This window comes from Mesoplodon densirostris, chromosome 1 (genome assembly GCF_025265405.1).
Source record: "Mesoplodon densirostris isolate mMesDen1 chromosome 1, mMesDen1 primary haplotype, whole genome shotgun sequence".
Lineage (NCBI taxonomy): Eukaryota > Metazoa > Chordata > Mammalia > Artiodactyla > Ziphiidae > Mesoplodon > Mesoplodon densirostris.
In genome coordinates this window covers 103,167,653-103,190,042 of record NC_082661.1, presented here as the reverse complement: position 1 = coordinate 103,190,042, position 22,390 = coordinate 103,167,653, and the positions used below count along the sequence as shown (strand labels likewise).

Below are 22,390 nucleotides of genomic sequence, written 5' to 3'. Positions count from 1 at the left end.
GTGTATTCTAACAATAAAAATTAGTAAACCTATTAGATAAACAGATACCAAGGGCAACAGCGACAAGGCCAGGGTTAACGCAAATGAAGCCAGCAACATGCCAGGTCTGCAGTTAATTCAAGGTTGATTCCTGCATCTGGCACATACTTCACAGCACTATAAGACCCTTCTGGAAAGGCTCTGCCTTCTCTCCAAGGCATACCTATCTGCGAACAGATGACTTGGTGCTATCCAGGAGGAGCAAGGATGGCTCCCTGGACAGAAGTCTCCCGATCATCCCCAAGGCACTCTCGAAGAGAGATGGATTTGAAGGTAACAAGTTCCTATTTAAGAAAGTGTCCGGGGCAGGCTGAGGAAGGATCAGTGTTTTATTCATGTGAGTGCAGTCACGCTGCTTATCTTTAATCCATTCATGAGATTGTGTGAGTGAGGTAAAGAGTAAGAAAGGGGAGAGAATTCACTGGGACAGACAGGACGCGGTGGGGGAAAGCAGGCTGGGGGGGCCGAGGTGTAGCCGGGAGGGCTGGGCCAGCATGAACAGGAGGAGGTGAGATACAGGCAGGACCAGACGGTGAGCACAAGGCAGCAAGCGCATCTTGCTGATCTTCACACCTCCAGGGACAGGGCCTGGCGCAAAGTAGATACTCCAGGTCTGCCAGCCTCAAGAAAAGGTTCCCCCTGGCCAAAGTCCCTGATTATCTAGCACGCCACTTTTTCTCTCCCTCCCCTGCTGAAATCACTGTTAGATCATGCCATTTCTGGCATAGTTTTAGGATTTTTTCTGCATTCTCCATTTGAATGTCAATTCCAACAGCAAGGACTTATTTTTCCTGTTTTATGTTACACCGAATACATGGTCAACGAATATGCGTTATGACATCTTTCCACTTAGCTATTTCCAACTTTCAGGCTGCAAAAGATAACCAGGCTTTGCTTAAATAACGTCTGTTTAATGTATTAATTCAACTTCTGACTTGGTTGAGAATGAAAAGAATGAAGAAAGAATGGAAGAAATGGAAAACGGAACAGAATACAAGCTTGGAAGATCCAGGCACGCCTCTGCCTTAGCAGTGCTCTCCCGCTCCCTCCGGGTAGCCTCTTGGCTCACGTGCCACCTGGAAGCCTTTCTTCAGTTGTACCTTGGCAAGGAAGCCTGCCCTTACTCCGCATTTATCATGGCAAACTCCTCCAAGCACTCCCGTCCCACCACATCCCTTACCCGGCTCTTCTTTTCCACAGCATTGGGATTCTAACATACTGTGTAACTTCATATTGTTGATTGAATATACCTCCACAAACGCAGGGGCCTTTGTCTATTCCTTTATACCTAGCACCTAGAATAGCGCCCAGACATAGTAGGCTCTTAATAAATATTTAATGTATAAAGAAAACAGTTAAAAAAAAAAAAAGAGAGAGAAGAACATGTACTTAATCCAGAAAGGCTTATCAGAAACGTCTTTAGCCACAGATGTAATACTCAGTAATTCTTCAGAAGGTGAAAGTTAGGTAAAGGCTAACTGGTCTTCAGTACTAGACTGAACTCTTCCAGGGCAAGGACAGTGTCTTGTTCATCCAGGTCACTTACCTTAGCGATGGGCACAGAACATGTAAATGTTTAATAAATGTTTGCTGAATTGAACTCAACTAAATCTTTGAAAAGGATCATAATTCATGCTCCTGGGTACCAATTCTATTAGAAATCCTACCTTCTAGACCACTTGCTCTCAAACAGATCGGCAGCTAGTGACTTTTAAAACAGAGCTTTGCCCTCTGTAAAGACTGCCCTCACTCAGGAAACGAGGGGGAAGAAGACCCTGGCAGGAGCTCCCCCAGACTGACAGGCAGTGTGAGAGAGTGAAAAGGCACAGATTCTGGCCCCAGCCTGTCCTTTCAGGCCACCCTCAACCTTTCTGTACCTCAGATGAATCTCTGAAGTTAGCTCCAACCTGGCTCTGAACTGTAAGCGATGCTGCTGAGAGACCAGGGCTGTGAGGACCGATGACAGCTAGGATATCGGACAACCCCAGTGTCCTCTGAGGACTTTACTGGCAGCTGAGACCTTTCAAGACAACCCAGAACTGTGGTAACACATAAGTACATCAACATACTAGAAAGCTAAGGAATATGGTAATGGGATGATGCAGAATCTCGCTCCTTTCCTCTTTTTCTTTCTTCCCAATCTGGAACCAGGTGAAATACAAAGTACATAAAGGAATTTTTAAGGAAGAAAAGTGAGGCAATAAACAAACAGATAAAGCCTAACAACATTATTTTTTGTTGTTGTTCTGAGCAGTTCAGACTTCAGCGTTCCAGTGGGGTTCAACTCATGTCTAAACACCCCCAGGCCAGCTCACGGGAGCACTGATTCTCGAGCTGCCTGTGGGGCTTCCGACCATCACATGCACTCAGGTCCACACCTCAGCACCTAGCTGACAACTGAGTAAGGCATGACCTGTACCCATAAGGAGCTTATAATCTAATGAAGAAAGTACATCAATGACTCATGAAAAAGGGCAAATGCAATTAAAAGAAGAGGCATAGAGCATGTGAAAATTAAAAGGGAGAAATGATTTCTGATGCAGGTGGGGGTGCAGCAGGGGAGAGAAGAGGAATGAGGGATGCGTCAGTGGGAGACGTGGGAGCTTGAGGGAGCCTCAGGGTACCAGTGGGACTGAGCCATGTGAAGGGGGGTCGGAGTGTGCGGGGGGACAGATGGGAGGAAGGGTGACACAGCTGCTCTCCAGCCACAGGTGGCCTGACTTCTAAACACCTCCAACTGTCTTCTTAAAAGCTGCGCCTGGAAAAAGGCCAGGCACTGCTGTATCAAATAATGGCTGCAAACGGGCAGAGCGCTGTGCTTCTTTTGTGAAACGGGTGATTGCCTTAAGTGTTGTCTCTTGTATACTCACTCAGTTTAACCTCAAATCACTTCTTAGGAATAGTCAAACGGTACAATGACTCCCATTAACAAAGCTATTACTATTAACCTCATTTGATAGGCTGACGCATATCATTCATGTAACCTCAGGAATATGTACTTTGTATAAAGCAAAGTCCACCTGTATGGGTTCTGTAGAAGCTATTTTGTTGCATTTGGATTGTGGCTTAATTTTTACATGTACCTCGTTAAATTTTCGAGAATTCTATAGATATGTAATTTATTTTACATGTAAAACGTAAGTTTCAATAAGTTAATCAGTGTTTCAGAGACAATCAGACAGGCTTCCTATGTAAAGAAACCCTTTGCTGCCACTTCTGAAGAGCAAAGGACCTTCTGAAGAGTAAATAGCGACTTCTGGATTCATCAGTTTTTGAAAGCTGGAGCACTTATATGCCAGGCTTTGCTTTAAGCATAGTACGTGCACAGTCACACAGTCACATCTCATATCCTGATTTATTTAAAAATGTCTTTGCAGAAAATGTCTACTGTCTAGTTCAAATTTATGAATATCAAGTCCACGTTAAGTCCTTCCGTAAAAATCATCAGAATGCTAAGTTTTAAGACATTTAAACTAAATTCCCAATAATTTAACCCTATCTTTCACTGTCTGAAATGACTGCTCTTTAGAATTAGTCTGATCAAATGCTTTTACCAAATACCAATACACACTGACACATACCTCTTCCAGCTGTCCTGAAGAAACTGGATTATCTTCATAAGCAGGGAACTGACAACCTGCTTTGCAACTGCAAAAATTATTAATTTCTTCTTCACATTGTGCCATTATTTTACAATTTGCTTCTGAGCTTTCTAAATCGATTTCCAGAGACTCATTCAGGCTACATTCCAAACACTGATTCTGCTTTCCTACTGGCAGAATCCCAGCTGATTCCTCCTGGGAATCCAGTGATGTTTGAGCACTCTTTTCCATTCCAGATTTTTTTAACCTGGGAAGGAATTTTCCAGACTCAAGCTCTGATTTTCCATAGTAATGGCCTTCCTTCTCTGCATCTTCTTCCAGTGGTTTGAGATCTGCCTGTGGATCTTCAAATGCATCAACTTGAGAAGGAATGGGGATACTTGCTTCATCTTTTTCAGATTCAAATTCTGACTCGCTTCCTCCTCCTGGGGACAGTTCAGATGCAGAAATTGGGCGAAAGTGAGTCCTAGGAGAGATCCGAATAGCCCTGTATTGTGTTCTGTCAACGCCACATATCCTGGGGTGGAGAACTTCACTGTCTGAATCAGAGCAGAGGATTGATTTCGGTTTAAAACTAGGACTGAAAGATGCAATCCCTTCGGGTTCAAATGAACATTCTACATGAAGAACTTGTGAAAATGGATTGCTTAAGTCAAAGGAAGAGAATGAATATTCAAGTCCAGGATCTTCAACTTGAAAGTTACCACAAGCTCCTAATAAGTCTTCATGGAAGATAAAAGAAAACCCCTTATTCAATCCGTTTTCCCCACTCTTCGGCTGGTCATTCTGTTCAAATGACACGAAGGGTTTCCATAACTGCCTGTGACCAGGAGCAAAACTGTTTCCTGGGGTCATAAAGACATCTGTACCAGCTATTGTCACCACGTCAGAAGCTGCACACTGTAACAAACTTCCTTTTGTGTGACTGGGTGGTACTACTGCCCATTCCCCATCGCTATTAAAGGTTTTGAGCTCTCCATAAACTCCTCCAAGAATGAATGAGTTCTCTTTATCTTGGGCCACATCCCAAGGTTTAGAGGGGGTAGTATAATCACCACCATCCACCTTTGATAGCTCACCAGAAACAAAAGCTCTTTTCTCTGGGTTCTCTTTCTGTCCCTCCCACAGATGATATTCTGATCTCTGCACAGCCTTATTAGGCTCCTGGAGGGGCTCCATTTTAGCTTCAGCATCCAAACAGCAGCAGTAGTTATTTACATCTGTCGAAAACAACTCATCATCAATCCTTTCTACTTCTACCATAGCTACAGAACTTCTATCTGCCATCTTTGTCCAAATGTCTTTAATAACCCCTGAGCTGTAGCCATCTCCACGTGGGCTGCTTTCACTACATACTTGTGTAGTTTCAAAGGTTTTGTTTTCTGTTTTTTGTTCTAGCTGAATACCACAGACAGATTCTAGTTTAGATTTTTTTTGGAAAACTAATGTCGGAATTTCTCCTAAAGTTCTACTGTTTTGCTGGCAAGTTTCATCTTGCAAAAAATCTAGAAGTTCTTCATCTACATAATTTGACGAGACTCTAGGAACTACATAATTCATATCGTCTGCATTAAACTGTGTGGATTCTTCAAACTGAATGTTTAATGTCTCGTTGTCTGAACGTGTTTCTTCTGAATGGGACCATGGACTACAAGTTCTTGTTGAAAGATTAGAACAGTGTTCATTTTCTTCAAAGGCACTATTTTTGGTCCATATTAGTAATCTAGACTGTGTTTTTCCAAGCACATTAGCACTAGAATCTGTATTTTCATTTCCCAAGTTGAGTGTTTCAAAAGAAAATGGTAAAACAGAGTTACTGCATTGCACTTCAAACACTGAAAAACAAGAGTTTATACCAGATCCTTCATTAATATCTGAGAAGAGCTCTTGATTGCCAGCAAGCAAATGCGGATTGAGCACTGTGCTGTCTAAGATCGGGGAGAGTCTAATTGGAGAATCTCCTCCAAAACTCTCTCCATCGGCATCGCCAGAGCTGGATGAACAGCACTCCCAGAACTGAGCCAGACTGCCAAGGTCTTGCAGGAATAAGCCCTCAGCGCCCACAGAGCTGGTAGAATCTGTCCATATTGCACGTTCCCCTTGCAACTCCATTCCATCTAACACTATGCAACATTCTGCCTCAAAATCTGTTTTCTCTTTGCTTTTTTGTCGAATCATATTCAAAATCCGACTTTCTCCTTGCATTGTTTCTGAGGCACCAGGATCCAACATGGATTGGTCAATATCCACTTCATAGAAGTGTGTTAATTCTGATAGATGAATATCATCCAAGTATTTGTTGTCCTCTGGTAGAGAACAGAATGAGGTCCCAGTGAGGTCAATATCCTCATTTATAACTGCAGGCATTTCTACAAAATGACCATCAATGAAAGTACCTGCTGCGAGGTATGTTTTATGAATATTATTGTTGCTGATACGAAGACCGTGCACTGATTCAGACAATTCTTCTACTGCTTCTGAGGTCAGATCGCTTGTATCTTGCCTGTTTCGGTATGTGGTCTCCAGTTTACTTTTTCTGCTCAAAGGAACGAAATACTCAGCGATCGGTTCCGTGTACCACAACGGCTCCTCTTTGTACTCTCTGTCGGCTCTGCTCTCCAGGTACAGGTCTCTTCCTTCAGTGCTTCCGGCGTCTTTCCTGCCCATCTCCTTCAGCGGCCTTTTAGCCCGCTTGCACAGCTGTTTGATGGAACCACCGCTGCTGCTGCTGCTGCTGCTTCCAGCATGCATGCTTCTTTCCGCCTTTTCGCCATGCTTCAGTGAAAGCCTGCTCTGCCCATTCCGCCCTTTTCTGTTTCGGATTTCTCGTGTCTTGTGTCTCACTTTCACACACTTCATGGATGCTTTTAATTCTCCCTGATTACCACTTGAGCTCGAGCCTCCTTCGCTAGAGCCGGAAGACCAGGAGCGAGGGCGCATCTTTCCTTCAGGCTTATGTCTGATTTGCTTTTTGTACAAAGCAGGCTTCTCTTCACCTGTGCCATTCCTAAATTTGTTCTCCTTCTCATTTTGACTCTTGCTCTGGGTTTTCTCATGCACAGTGGTGGGCATGTCGCTGCTTCTCTCCTTGATGAGCTCACCTTCACTGTTGCAGTCCTTCGGGGAGGACGTGTCTGTGCTAGCTGGTGGGGCTGTGGACGATGAAGAAGAGCTAGGGTAAGAACAGACTGTAGACTTGTTCCACACAGTCAGGATTTCTTGCAGGCAAACTGGTTTCTCAGAAAGTGGTGGAAATGCTTCATAGTACCTGAAAAACAAGTGGGGAGTTCAAAAGTGGGCGCTCAGACGTATCAGATATAGTAAAAACAACATCACCAATCAGAGAAATGGGATATTTCATTTCAATAGTCAGTGTTTACGTCACCCATGAATTAGTAACTTTTTAAAAATTAGTAATACCGTAAAATATACTTTATATTTAGTTCTATGGATCAAGCACTCTTACGTTCAGCAGTGAGATAAGCACTATAGGAATATTTAGAAAATACGTTAAGATGACTTTGATCTTTAAAATTTGGATTTTCGTTAAGTCACCAGTCACAAATTAATACAGTGGAAAGAATGTCATATTTTTGATTCGAAATATCTGAATTTGAATCTCAGCTCAGTCATTTACTATGCTTGTGACTTTAAGCTAATCATGTAACGTCTTGGTCCATTTCCTCACCTATAAGATGGTGATACTATGACTTACCTCACAAGGCTGTTATGAGCACTGGAAACAGATGTAGGTGAAAAGCTGGATAGCAAAGCAGTCGAGGGCATGAGCTCTGGAAGCCACTCTCCCTGAGTTTGAATCCTCACTCTGCTATTGCCTAGCTATGTGACCTTAGGCACGGTCCTTAACCTCTCTGTGGCCTAGAAAACGGGGTAGTTATAGTATCTATCTCACAGAGTTGTGAGGAGTAAAGGAATTAACATGAGAAATGAGTCAGAACGACACCTTCAGTGACTGTTGTTATCGAATCTTTTCTCAGGAGGCAAGTGCAATGCCCAGCATTAAGCAGACCCTCAGAAATGGCAGGTTTCTTGGAATTCAAGTGTTCAGAAAAGGGTATGCTGGTGAGGCCTAGAACAATCAGACAAAGCGGACCACAGCTGAGCCCTGACGTTCCAGATACGTGCAGCGGTTTGGTGAGTACTGTGAGGCATGGGAATCTGTGTGAGGACACGAAGATGCTGTGCCTCATTAGACCAGCAACGATGGGAAACACAGGGCAGGAAAACCAGGGAGGCTGGCTTCAGAGGGCTTGAACAGGCAAGAAGCGTTTTCAGTTTGCTAGGAAACTGGTAGCCACTGAAGATTTCAGAGCAAGACAGATTGACAAAGGAAGACTCGAGAGTCAGGATGGCTACCCAAGTGGGGACTGTCATTCTGGAGGCAAGTCAAGGTCACACATGAAGTGATAAAAGGCCGGATGTTCAAAGGGCCTATACTTGACTCTCCTTTTCAGTCTAGACCAGAGCTGTCCAATAGAAATATATTATGAGCTTCATAAGTACTTTTTAATGTTCTAGGAACCCCATTAAATGCGAAAGAAGAAAGTGAAATTAATTTCAATAATATATTTTACTTAACCAAATATATCCGCATTATCATTTCACATGTAATCAACAGTAAAAACTCTTAATATAGTGTTTTACGTTCTTTTTAAATGAAGTCTTTGAACGCTGATGGGTGTGACACACACGGCACCTCTCAGCCTGAAACAGCCGCGTCGCAAACGGCCAAAAGCCGCACATGGCTGCGGCTACCGTGCTGGACAGCACGGCAACACAGCCGACTGAGTGCTCTTTCTCCCTTAAGATTCAGAAGTTGAGAGGATTCAAATAAAATGTACAATAAGGAAGTCTCCTTACAATGCAGTCAATTTAAATACGAACCATCTACAAGGAAAGACAGAAAAGCATCTTTAGGAAACAAGTCCGACAAGGTCAACGACTTGCCCAGTTCCCTCTGTAATCAGCAAGGGGAATTCGGCTTCCTTGTGTATAAAACAAGGACAAGCTTAATTGCTTACCGCTGTCTCAAAGGACTGGCATGAATTTCAAAAGAGGTATATGAATGGACCATAAATGGCCTTGTTTGCATCATTCCGTGAGTTTCACAAATATTGATTCAATATGTGTGAAAAAGATAAGACCCTCTTATTCACCTTTGATTTCTCAGCATCAAGCACACAGTAAGTGCTCAATAAATTCCTGAGTTATACAATATCAAACTAAATAGCATATGACAAACAAAAAACTGTAAACCATGTAGCAGTCATTAGTCTGATTTTAACAAATGCATGCTTTATTACTGAATACAATCTTACATACATTTCCACTTGATCCTTTGCTGTAGGGGATAATTCTGCCTCTGGAGAGGGAGACCCCTCTAACTTTTTGTGAATCTTCTCTTCTGTTATGAAACAAAAATTCAGAAAGATTTGTCTTATATTTAGTTAATAAATGCTCCTGTTTTTTTCTTAAGTAAATTTAATCAGAAATTACATAGGCTTTTGTGGCTTTAAAAGAACTCTACACCAGTTTATCTTTTTAATAAAAATCTATTTCTTCAGTATGCCAGAGGGAACTCTGGCTAAACCACACTAACGTTGGGCTGAGAACAGAGAGAGGTTCACCTCATCACTGACAGAGGCTCTAGAGACACTTAATTAAGGGAATGAAATTCCCTGTGTACTTATTAATTACACCAGAAGGAGAGATCACCTGTTTAGATTCCAAAAATATTTTCTCACAAAATTCTGCACTGGACTTTATACTGCCTCATCTTGACTAACACTAATCTGTAAAGAAAGTTATTACAATTAGCTCTCTATTACTTAACATCTAGGTGAGGGCTGTGTTTCAACTAAAATAGAAGCAGAGGGCTATACTCTTAGCTTAGCTCATGATACTGCCCTCAGATTAGAAACAAATAAATTGTGCCCTTATTAAAAAGAAGGCTCAAGGCTTGGTGGGCAGCAAAATGACCATGAAGAGGACATGTAAAATAAAGATCCTTAACTTTATTTTTTTATTTTTATTTTTTTTGCGATACGCAGGTCTCTCACTGCCGTGGCCTCTCCCGCTGTGGAGCACAGGCTCCGGACGCGCAGGCTCAGCGGCCATGGCTCACGGGCCCAGCCGCTCCGCGGCACGCGGGATCCTCCCGGATCGGGGCACGAACCCGTGTCCCCTGCATCGGCAGGCGGACTCTCAACCACTGCACCACCAGGGAAGCCCGATCCTTAACTTTAATAGGTCACTCTTATTCTATGGGCTTGCAGGAAAGTTGAGAAAAGAAGCTGTGAGGGTTCACGAATCAAAATGACTTAATGAGCTTGTCAAGCCTGCCTTTCCAAGAACTTCAAGAGTCAAGGCAAAACTTCCTTCCAAACCTAAAATAATTAGTTGACACCTTTGCAGGCCTTGATGTCAACAGGCAAATATTAATTTGGGGGGTGGGGGGGAGGAGAAGGATGGGAAAGGTAAGAGGTTATTGCTCCAGATCCCTGAGCTTCAGTTTGAAGACAAACACAATAAAACATCTCCTTTCCATGAGGGCACTTGTGGATTAAGTCATCCCTTTGAGGGCAGGGATCTATCGACCAGTGATGGCTGTGGAATGACCCAGAAGCCACTCACAGCTAAAGACAGAGCGTGACACTGGCCTGGTGACACACTGAATACAAAGACTTTGCTCCTGCTGCCTTTTCTTTCTGATCAATTCTAAGATCTGGTGACTCCACGCCCCTGTGCGTGGATAGCCCTTGGAGGCGGCACTCTCACCTTGCTGGCTCTGCAGGTCCTTCAGCCTGGAGCAGAGCTCCTCCACTAAAGTCTCGATACCAGAGCTCTGCGTGGGAACAGAAATGCACATAGTTTACTGCCAGGTATGTAAGAGTCAGGTATTTGTATACTTTTGTCTTAATATAGAAGCTTTACAAACCTTCCATGTTTCAAAAGAAACATTATCAATATTTAAATGAACATAAGAGTTTAAAAACTATAGGTTTCTGGATTCAATTTAGTATACATATTTTACTAATAAAGTATATTCACCAGCACTTACTGATAAAATGTGAAAATACTAATGTACCTCCCAGAGTGGCTTTGTCTTCCCAGTGATACAGCATCTTGCTCACGGGGGAGAGCCTAAGGACCTAAATGCCCATCTTTCGGTTAAAAAGTCAGTCACTATCAAAACCATTATTCAATATCTGTACGAGCAAGGGCTTGTACGAGACTCAATACAAATTAAAATCACAAAAATCTCCTCGTGGTCCTCTAGGAGTACATGGTCTAAAGAAAACAGGTGACTTTTTTTTTTCTCTTAAAGTGAACACTCATGACTGGAACAAACAGAGCACGTGGAAAACATGTCATTACTGCAAGTGGATGTGAAAGCTTTACTTTAAGGGTCATGAATAGGGTATTAGCCTCTGTACAGAACTGGGGTAAAACTTAAGGAGAGTGCATGGAAGAGTCTGAAATTGGGAGGAAAGGAATAAGAGCCAAACTCTAAAGAAAAATGAATGATGGAAACAGGCATAAGCAAATCTTTTACTATGTAGACTTTTAAACTTTTAAACTTCTCTATTTCTCACAGGAGAAAAGAAAAATCTTTTACAAGGTACCAAAAAAGTGAACGTATTTCCTAGGAACTTTTTATTTATTCAGTGGCTGAAAGCCCTATTTAAATTGGAATTGAGTCTCTCTAGGTGGCCACGACCCGAACAGACGCACAGGACTCTGCCTCCTGTCGTCCTCACAGGGCCTTGAGGGGCTAAAAATAGACGCTACCCCATTCACCTCACCCAAAATGACTCAGCAAAGTATTACAGATATCCTCAACAAGAAACCGCAGTTACATAGTTTGAGCAGCAAGAAAGATTACAATGAAAACAGCTAATTGTAAACATTGATAGTTACAGTCTATCCACATCGTATCACAGCTTTTAACAGGAGACAGGACAAAAGAAGAAAGGGAAATGGGTCAGAGGAGAGCTGTCCTTTCCTTAAAAACTCCTAAAAACCATGGCAGATATTAGTCATAAGCACAACTCTGACCACACAATTCCATCGGAAAGATTCTGCTTACCATAATGTTCAAGGTGTGATGAGTATGGCCGTTTTATTCCACTTCCTCCAGACCATGAACCTAACACCGGTGTCAGCTGACTCGTGGCTGCACGCTGGTCTGTACAGCAAGCCTGTGTCACTGTGTTTCTAAAGCCGGTGCCAGTCTCCAGGGCAGAACACCAAGCCCTAGGGATTGCTTATACGACTCCGCTCAATCCTCTGCAACGGCGGGCCACCTACTATTCTCCATAGAGCGCTGATTACAACAGTCACCAGATGTTACTTTTTATGCTTTGTCTTGGAAATCACTTCCAAGCAACTGTAAAATTTAGCTGTTCTGGATAGTAATGCAGCTTAGAAGTATATACATTTGCTCTCATATATAAATGGAAAATAGACAACACGCTTAGTCCTTAACCCTGTACACAAGAGCAAGCTCTACCGACCCCGCTTCTGTCTTCCTTCCTTGATTCCTGAAGCATCATAATTGTATTTTTTCAAAAAAGTCATGAGACCACTGGGTTATCATAACAGCAAACCGAGCAACAAAAAGGGGTGTCAGAAGCAGCACTGGACCCTGTCATCTCCTGGCAGGCATTCTGAAGTGTCGATTTGGTGCTGTTAATGAGAAACTTTATCCATTTTCCCAACTATGATATTAAGTACTAGATAATTTTATTAATCATATTTTAACAGTGTACCATATCCACGAGGGCATTCAAGAATACGGAGAGCCTGCAGTACATTATACTCATATCTTAGTGACAGCTCTAAGGGGAAACAATGCCGTAGGTGAAAAAACACTAACATTCTACCACTTAACTCATGAACTGCTTTTCCCAGCTGTAAGATGGCTAATACCCACTTACCTCCCAGTACCAAACCAACATGAGAAACTGCTCTGCAAACCACAGGAGCACTCTAAAATTCAAGTTATGGTATCCAAATCTGAACAGCGGGGGGCGCACACACGGAGCCGGGCACTTTTCAGGAGATGTTCAATAAGCGGTGTTCCAGACGCACGACCATTCACTCGTGTACTTCCCACTCATTCACACAGCAAATGGTCAGGGCCCCCGACGGCCAGGGAGGACACCCGGAGAGATGAGCTCCCTACCCTCAGGGAGTTAACCCTTGAATAACTGTCACTTCTCACAGTTGGGAGATGGCCGGGGGCAATGTATCTGGGCCTGCATTCCTGCCTTGCCCATACTCACTGGGCAGTGGGGTGCAGCGCCACTCCTGGTCTCTGAACACCTCCCTCTCAAGATTCCCGAGGGTAAACTAAGGTGACGTGCGTGAGGCACCCCTCAGAGTGCCTGTCACATGGGTCACCTAAATACTGTGCCCCCTCTAGACTATTGATACGTTTCTCACTTCCCAGAGTCTCATTTCTGGATTCACTGCTTTTTAAAATGCCTTGAGTTTTTGCTCTGATTTGTTTGAGGGTGGAGGAGTAGGAAAGCAACTAACCTGATCTAGATACCGCAACGTCCTCTGGATTCTGCCAGGGCTCCACGGTGCTGGCACTGCTGCCTTCCCTCTCCTAGGCTACAGGGTGGAGCCAGACACTTCCGTGATGATGCAGCCTGGGTCAAACACTGCAGCTACTGTCCCACTGCTTCTGGGAAGGATTTTTTATTTGTTCCCTGATAAACTTCTATCATTTCCCATACCACAGCGTTTCCAATGCTTCTTCCCCCTCTCTGCGCTTCCCATCCTTCTCAAGTACTGACCTTCATCATCAGCATCAAGGAAACAAAGGCAATCTGACTTATTCTGCCTCATTCTCTCTCCTCTCCATAGTCAAAGGCTTCTGTAGCTATATTAATCATCTCAAAGGTCAATCTTTTATGGAGAACCCTTTGGGACTGGATATTGCCTAAATGCGTGACAGGCAGTTCCACACCAACCCTGTGATCATTAACCAATGTGGTACCCGGGGGCACTCAAGCGGTCCATGCTGCTGGGAGTCAAAAAGACATGGGTTTGAACTTCACCTCAGGGTTAGCCACATGACCCCCTTAAGCCAGTCACCTAGCAAAGCCTTACTTTTCACAGCTGGAAAATGGGAGCATACCAATGACACTTCCAAATAGCTGGGTTTTGAACTTCTTGTATTGGTCCCCTAATTTCTTTTTTCTTTCCTATTTGCCATTTCTTCTTTTTTTGGTTTTACTTCCTGTGAGATTTCGTCAGCTATACCTTCCAACCCTTCTGTTGAGTTCTTTCATTCCCATTATCATGTTTAGAATTTTCAAGAGATCATCTTGTCCCTTGGATTGCTTCTTCTTTGCAGCAACCTTTTCCTCAGAGAGAAATTCCCCAATCTTCAGAGTTCTAGCAGACAGGGAGAAGAAAGGGATGGGGATTCAACAATTTGCCAACTTTCATTTAGTCCCCAGTTTTTATTATGGTATCTCATGCTTTCTCTCAGAGGTGCCTGGAGTCCCAAGCCTGTCTGGTTTCCATCTGTCACGAAAGTACCTGTCAGGATGGGGAAAGCCTGGTACCCTCAGTGAGCCACAACTCCTGGCACTCACCCCTAGTATAGGCCCCTCCCCCAAATGTGCTAGGATTCCTCAGTGAGACACTAGCAAGTGTGATGCACGCCCTCTCGGAATGCTAACTCCCAGGCTCCATCTGCCATAGACAGAAGCCTAAGCTAGCCACACAGAGAAGGTCACAGCTCCTAGCTATCCCTCCTGAGGTGCCAGACAAGCTAAGAGAGCAATTTTGGATGTTCCGGTCCCAGCTGCCAATGACTGCAACAGTATGAGACCTCAAACAAGACCAGCGGGGGCTTCCCTGGTGGCGCAGTGGTTAATGCAGGTGACACGGGTTCGATCCCTGGCCCGGGAAGAACCCACATGCCGTGAAGCAGCTAAGCCCATGCACCACAACTACTGAGCCTGCACCACTACTGAAGCCCATGTGCCTAGAGCTTGTGTTCTGCAACAAGAGAAGCCATGACAATGAGAAGCCTGTGCACTGCAACGAAGAGTGGCCCCCGCTCGCTGCAGCTAGAGAAAGCCTGCACACAGCAACAAAGATCCAACACAGCCAAAAATAAAAACAAATAAATAAATTTATTAAACAAAAAAAACAAACAAAAGACCAGTGGGACTTCCCTAGAGGTCCAGTGGCTAAGACTCCGTGCTCCCAATGCAGGGGGGCCGGGTTCAATCCCTGGTCAGGGAACTAGATCCCACACGCCACAACTAAGAGCCCGCATGCTGCAACTAAAAGATCCCGCGTGCTGCAACTAAAAGATCCTGCACACGCCAACTAAGACCCAGCACAGCCAAATAAATAAATATTAAAATATATATATAAATAGTTAAAAAAAAAAAAAAACAAGACCAGCAAAAGAACCTCCCAGCTGAGCCCTACCCAATCCACAGACCTGTTAAGTCAATAAAAGAGCACCAGTAAGACAACTGAGAATATATACCAGGGTTCATAAACTCATGTCTTCAGTGGCCAGGGAAGTAATACAAACATGTGACAGCCAGGTATAACGCAATAGGAAGCAGTGGGGCACGTGGCTACGTGGATGGAATAAACATCCATGGCCTACAGCGATGTAAGGATAATTTTTAAACAAAAAATCCAAACAAACAAAAGGCTGTCTCTGCCAAGGCACCTGCATGAGGGCTGTGATTCCCATCCTTAAACACAGGAGGATCTACAAACATCTACCCAATGGCTTGCCTCCGGCTCTTATTTATATTCGCTCTCTAGAATGTGTTATAGAGGAGAAGGGAAGTATGCAATGGATAAATATTACTGCACACCTACTATAGGCCAAGGAGGCATATAAGAAAAGATAATCTTTCTGGTTAGGTCCATAGCTTTCATCAGATACGCAAGCCTGTGATGCTAAAATGGTGAAAAAAACAGCTGACTTTAATGTAGCAGTCTGATGCCTAAGTATATACTCTAGAAAAGGCACTGTACATATGCACAAGGGTGGGAGCACAAGAACGGTCCTTGCTGTGTTCTTTATAACAATCAAAACTGGGAAACAACTGAAAGGTCCATTACCAGAAGAATAAATAGCTTTACAGTGTTACAATGGACATTTAGCAGTGAAGAGAAACTGTAAGATCATGCTAGTAACATAGATAAATCTTTCAAAATGTTAACTAAAAGAAGTTACAAAATACAGAGTAGGATACCATTCATATAAAGCTAACATGCAAAACAGTCACACCTTTGTGTATCCCCTCAAACAACATTTAGTAAAAGCATAACAATGTGCACGGGAGAGAGGAAAACCAAGTCCAGAGCACTGGTAACCTCAGAGAGAGACGGAGAGAAGCACCACGAGGAAAGGGCACTTGCGGGGCTCAAGCTGTTTTCATGATTATATGTTTCTTAAGCCACGTACACAGGTGCTCACTGTCCTGGTCTCTGTCCCTCCCTGCGTCTGCCTTCCCGCCCTCACACACTCGGTCTGTCACACCCCACTCCATAACCCCCACGTACGCCTCTTTTTATGCCCTTTTGCTCACCTCACCCTCAGATTTTTAGAGCAGCCCCTCCCACTTGTTTCCTGTTCCATACCCTCACTTTCAGCATTTAATAGTGTAGGAAATTTCCTATAAAAATCCCAACTTTCTACCTTTTCTAAAAAGAGAGAAGACCTGGAACCACCGGGATGGCGTTTCCCACAGGCCAACCCGCTCCCCACCGCCTCATTCATTTAGCGTCCTACTCAGCCCCTGGAGACACGCCAGACGGCAAGCTCTGGCCAAACAAGCAAGTGGTCTACTGTTCAATCTCCTCCCCCAAACCACCCAGCCCATCAACCCCAGACGCGCATATCCAACTGTGTTTTCAAAATCTCCACCGGCTCTCTCTCACAGGCATCTCACGTTCAAATCCTAGTTCACACCCATCCACCCACAAATTAGTGCTTCTTCCCCTATTTCCTTTTCCTCAGTAAATGAAGATTCCTTTCTTGCAGTTGCTCAGCCCAAAAACCTTGGCTACCTTCTCTGACTCTGCCCTCTTCCTCCACCCTACATCCAATCTTGTCAGCTCTACCTTCAAAATACATTTAGAAACTAACAAGGTCTCGTCCTCATCGGTCTGCTGGACTAATAAGGTAATAGCTCCTTACCTGCTTTCTCTGCATCTGCCTCTGCCCCTCCCCATCTACCCTGCCTCGCCCCAACCCATCTACTCTTAAATGCAGCAGCCAGCAGCACCTTATCAGCATTTAAGTCAAGTTACATCACCCCTCTGCTCCAAACTCTCCAACTTTCGAGGCTTCTCAGAGGAAAAGCCAAAGCCCTCACAGCGGCCTACAGGCTTCCTTGAATACCCAGCTCTATCTGTGCCCAAGGAGATAAGGCCTAGGCTTCCTCAGGCAGGGCTGGCTGTGACAACACAGCAACTGTGAACATTCTTAGCTTTAATAACCACTGGCTTCTCAGGGGTCTGGCCTGTAGAGGGAGCACCGCGTCACCTCTTACAATGTAGACAGCGCACCCAGACGGGTACTGCACATATTTAAGGGCTCAGTAAATATTAGTTATCATTGTCTTGATGCTCATTATCCAGAATGGATAAGTTCAAACATCAGCATGCAAAGAAACAATGTATATGGTCAAAATTAACCTTGAAAGTAAATTGCCATAAATGACTTCACATGTTTTTTAATACACAACCCTGTACAACATATAAACATACATAGGCAAAATATTGAGATGTACTATGTACTTTACTGGTGAAAAGAATTTTACTGGTGAACTTAGCTGAATGTGAAAATATGAGCAGTTGCAATAAGATTTCACTGTACCGAGGACATAAATCCTCTACAAGACTCTTTAAATAACCACAGATCAAGTCAGTGACCCAGGGTAAGTTGCAGTGCTGTTACTTTCAAGACTAAGTTAATTGAAATAAGTTATCATTGCATCCTAACTTTATTCCCCAAACAGGGCCTTGTTGAGTTTCTAATATTCTAACCATTCCCAAAATGGGAGATGAAATACTAGCTCTGATTCAGTTTTAAGTAGCTCAATAAAAATAAAACAGAAATATAACTGATTATTAAAAACAAAAACAAAACAATATGAAAAGCTCCAACTCTGGGGAAGGAGAAAACAGAACCAAGTAAACTTGAGGATTCAAAAAACAACAGTCGGCACAGTTCCACTTTTTATGTTTTTAAAAGGGAGAAAGGGAGGTGTGGATATATGTAACCACATCAGGCATGTGCCATGTCCACTGGTAACAGAAACACAACAGCTTAGGATAACATCACGAAACTATAAAATGCCCACCTGGGGGAGGTCTGAGTGGCCTATTGCTGAGTCACAGCACCGTTCTTATTTACAGACCCCATTACTAACTGCACTCAAATCAAATGCAAACTGTCATAGCAAAAAATGAGTACCAGGGCTTCCCTGGTGGCGCAGTGGTTGAGAGTCTGCCTGCCAATGCAGGGGACATGGGTTCGTGCCCCAGTCCGGGAAGATCCCACATGCCACGGAGCGGCTGGGCCCGTGAGCCATGGCCGCTGAGCCTGCGCGTCCGGAGCCTGTGCTCTGCAACAGGAGAGGCCACAACAGTGAGAGGCCCGCGTACCGCAAAAAAAAAAAAAAGAGTACCAGAGAATTCCATGTTATTTGCATGTGTAAACGAACAGTATTAGCAAAGGCAGTTTCAGCTGGGACTTAACAAACAACAAAGCCCATTAAAGGTCACGGTCCCCAACAGGAATAAACAATGGCTCACAGATGTTCACGGGCGTTGCCAAACTATCATCAATGTATAAAATTAAATTTGGACATAACTGAGTTTCCTTATGGTTTTGGTGACGTTTCTCAGATAAATATCAGGCTGAGCGGGTTCAGAGACATGCTGAAATGTGGGTACAGCTTGATGCAAGGATTAAGCGGAAGCACAGCATCACACCACAGGGATGTAAAACTGCAGTCAGAGAAGTCAACCATTCTATTTAAACCATGGTGCAGCAAAGAGTCTCATAACTTTGGATGCTTTTACAGAAACAGCTAACATTGTAAATGTAACAGTCGCACATGCACACACGAAAGTAATGAGAAAAGAATTCATCTCACATGTAATGCAAAGTATCACCTCTACCTACCTACCTAATATAGTGATAGCATCACCTATGTTTCTGTCTTGTCATTACGTCATTAACATTTTAAGCAATTAGACTGTAAACCTGTTAATGGCTTTTGACTCTGATCAGTTAGTAGTGACTACAGAGAGCTGCACGAAGAAGGGGTCTAAGTTGGCATTAGAACTGGTGGGAAAGCAAAGCACAGAATCGCCAACATTACCATCCTCAGTATTTAGGGAATGAACAACACACCCACGTGCAAACATTCACTGTGGCAAAAATATAAGATAAAATAGAACTCTGCATTATAATTTCCTACATAGGGCCTTCTTTGCTCTCTTCTTTTCACTGAAGCCACCAGGCAGATTCTAGAAAAGAAAAACCAGCCTACAGTTCATAAGTGACCACAGTGAATCCTTTCCACTGGTACAGGCCATAGTTAGAGAGGGTTCTTTTCAACTTCTTTCCATTGGCTCCCAAGAGCCAGGTGAGCTGTCTTAGGGGGCTGTGCACTGATGCACACACAGTAGGCGGCTTGGGACAGGGCTCCGGGGCTTGAGGACTTCCTACTTCCTTTTCATTCTGACCCAAGCACTCGGCTGAGCTCCTGGTGTATGACTGGCACATTCACTTCCTCAGCCGACTTTAATTTGGTAAGATTAAAAAAAAAATCCTTATTAGGAAAAAGAATGCAATAATTTTTAATAAAATGACAAGGAAAGAGTTAGGACAAATATGCTTCATTGGGTTTGAAAACAAAAATCCCGCCTTTGACAGCCAGGCAAAGGAAAGCATTTTCTAAAGCAACAACTTAAAGAATCAAAGATCTGTGCAAGCCACTCTCCTCCCCTGCACTGTTTCTACCTGACACCAAGTTCTTTGTTGGCACACATCATGCTCAGCTAGGATGAATTACACACACTCAAAAAGCTGTCAGAGGAGAAGGGTCTTGCACTGCACACAACAAGGTGCCTGTGCTCCCCCTTTGCCCACAGCTGATTTCAGCTGTCCTTGTTTTTCAGTCCACTTCACCATGAGTCGAAGGCTAGAGTCATTTCTCAGCAACTGTGGTCCAAAGCAGAAATAAGATCCTTTCCCAGATTGAAACTCCCTACTAATATTTTCCTCCCAACCATGACTCAGCAGTAGCTTTTTTGGATTTTGCTCAAAGAATTTACCTGAACTAACCTCTCACTTTTAAAAACCATCTCCATTTTCAATTCCTTTAAAAGCTCTGAAATCCTTTACCAATCCATTACCCCCTTCAGTGTCACACAGAAAACACCCTTTGGGTAACTATCCAACCACCCCCTTTTCTCTGAGGACTGCCCATCACTCAGCCCCTGCTGAAGGAGTGGACCTGCAGGCAACTCTGTCCCCTCGCCACAGCTTATCAAAGCACAGGTGGACAACTGGCGCAAGCCTAGCAAATCAGATTCTCCCTCAACTGAATGGGGCTGGGTACCAGACTTCAGCAGTCATGCTGGGCTGGGGCTAGAATGGTCATTTTTTCACCATGCGTGTGCCGAAGCAGAGAAAGCCAGACTTCAGGTGAGAGGGAATGACCCAGAAGCACAGAGAGAAGCAAATGAGAGACTGTGGGTCATTAGAGAAAATGACTTCGGCTGCCAATCATTTGGTTCCCAGTTCAGGTCACTCCCCAGGCTGCTGCATTTCCAGCACTGGGTTTCAGTGAGATATCCCTGTAACCTTTATGTATATTTCCATTTTTTCTTAAACTAGGTTAATTATGTTCCTTCTCTTTGTAACAAAAAGGTACCTAAGATAACCACATGAGTGGTAACTTCCAAATTCCTATCCCATAGTCTATGAGGCAGCAGCTTCAAGAAATCAGAAGTTAAAAAAAATCCAAGGGGTGAGGGAGAGGAAAACAGTGGGAAGGAGAAAAAGAAGGACTGGATGAAAGTGCAAGACTCTTTGGAAACTGAGGTTCAACTCAATTCAAGAGAAATGCAGTACCTTCTACACGACAGGCACTCACTCTGCTAGGCACCAGGAGATGCAAAGATGGGGAACTCAGTCCTGGCATCCAAGGAGCACAGTCGTGAAGGGAAGACAGAAATGCACAACTGCATTTAGGATGTCAGGGTATGCACCAGGTACCATGGGCACAGGCCAGGGAGTCGGGCTCCCACAGACAACTCTGAGCAGGATGAGAACACACAGCTGAGGGAAGCACTGAACAAGCTTTCAAGGGCATGTGTGGTAGGTGGGAGACAAAATAGAACTTCTGCAGATTATCAAATGCAGCAAAGCTGGTTACCCCCAACATCAGACTGCTTGATAACTTAGGAAGGAAGTTTCTGCAGGTCGGAAGCTTCTCTACACATCTTGTATGAATCTTCTCAATTTAACTTTGAATTGTAAAGGTGCTTAAAGCACACTATCTCAAATAGCATGGTAAAAGCAAAATAATTTTCCAAGTAGTTATGATCTCAGAGATTTTATCTTATAGTGAGTAACAAAGAATAAGAATATTAATTTAAATAGGCGATTATGCTCTAAAACTATGTTGTTATTTCAGGATGCTGAAGGACATAAGAAATATTTTACATGAAACGTTAAAAGGTCACTAAAACAATCTTATAATATTTTCCTTAAAAGCAAACAAAAACTTATGAATCAAGCAAACATAGTGTTCTTAAATGTTAGAACTGCTTTCCCACTTCTAGCAATGTATCCAAAAAATATATATATACCATGGAAAAAGCCACACATGAAAATATTCTAGACAGCATAACAAAAAATCAAGAGCAATCTAAATATCCAGTAATAAAGAATATATTAGGTGGCTATTGGAATATTATTTGATGAAATATAACTTAGCCACTAAAAAGAATAAAGGTAATGTATCAGTAATAACAAAATGAAATATATGTTAAATGGGGAAAAATATATATAACATTTTATGTATTCTCCAATTACAATAGTACATAAAAAATATATTATATAAAACTCAATATATATAGAAAAATACTATAAAGGAAAACATGACAATGTTTACGTAATGGTGGTGAGATAATGAGTACTTTACTTTTCTAAGTTTTTTTGGTCAAGATGTGTTATCGGTAAACTTTTAAGACACACCACCTCCTTTTTTTCTCCCCTAAGTATTAGAAATCAAATGTAAACTTACTTCATCAGAAGCAGATCGAAGACACTGGACAGCAGCCTGTTTTTTCATTTCTTCTAGAGTTAGATCTGAGCACTTTTTCTTACTCTTTCCCCATTTCTTATAAGCTCCTTTTTCCCAGCCCAGGAAGATGTCATTCTCCTACAATAAGAATAGACGAGTTTCAATGATCAACGCTGAATAACAAGTTTCAAACACTTATTATTTCCCACATACTTACACATATATTCCCCTACCAAATTATTTTCATTCACAAATTGGTATACACTAATAAATTAAGAGACCATAGGACACTGTCAATCAGAACACTTCAGAATAATCCATTGTTTTGATATCTGTTACTGAAGTAATTATTATTTAGGATGTATGATCTCAATAAATCTGACCCATTTATATTTATAG

The 22,390-nt window shown here is 43.1% G+C and overlaps 1 protein-coding gene across 2 annotated transcripts in view; it reads right to left on the bottom strand.

Moving 5' to 3' along the window:
* The window catches only part of KIAA0232 (KIAA0232 ortholog), a 92,335-nt gene that overhangs the window by 11,129 nt on the left and 58,816 nt on the right, over positions 1–22,390 (bottom strand). For both annotated transcript variants that reach the window (XM_060106280.1, XM_060106289.1), the window contains exons 3-6: positions 21,992–22,129; positions 10,440–10,506; positions 8,985–9,066; positions 3,621–6,909 (exon numbers count right to left, since the gene is read on the bottom strand). In XM_060106280.1, the coding sequence (XP_059962263.1) occupies positions 3,621–6,909; positions 8,985–9,066; positions 10,440–10,506; positions 21,992–22,129 (3,576 nt within the window). The remainder of the gene's footprint in view (positions 1–3,620; positions 6,910–8,984; positions 9,067–10,439; positions 10,507–21,991; positions 22,130–22,390) is intronic.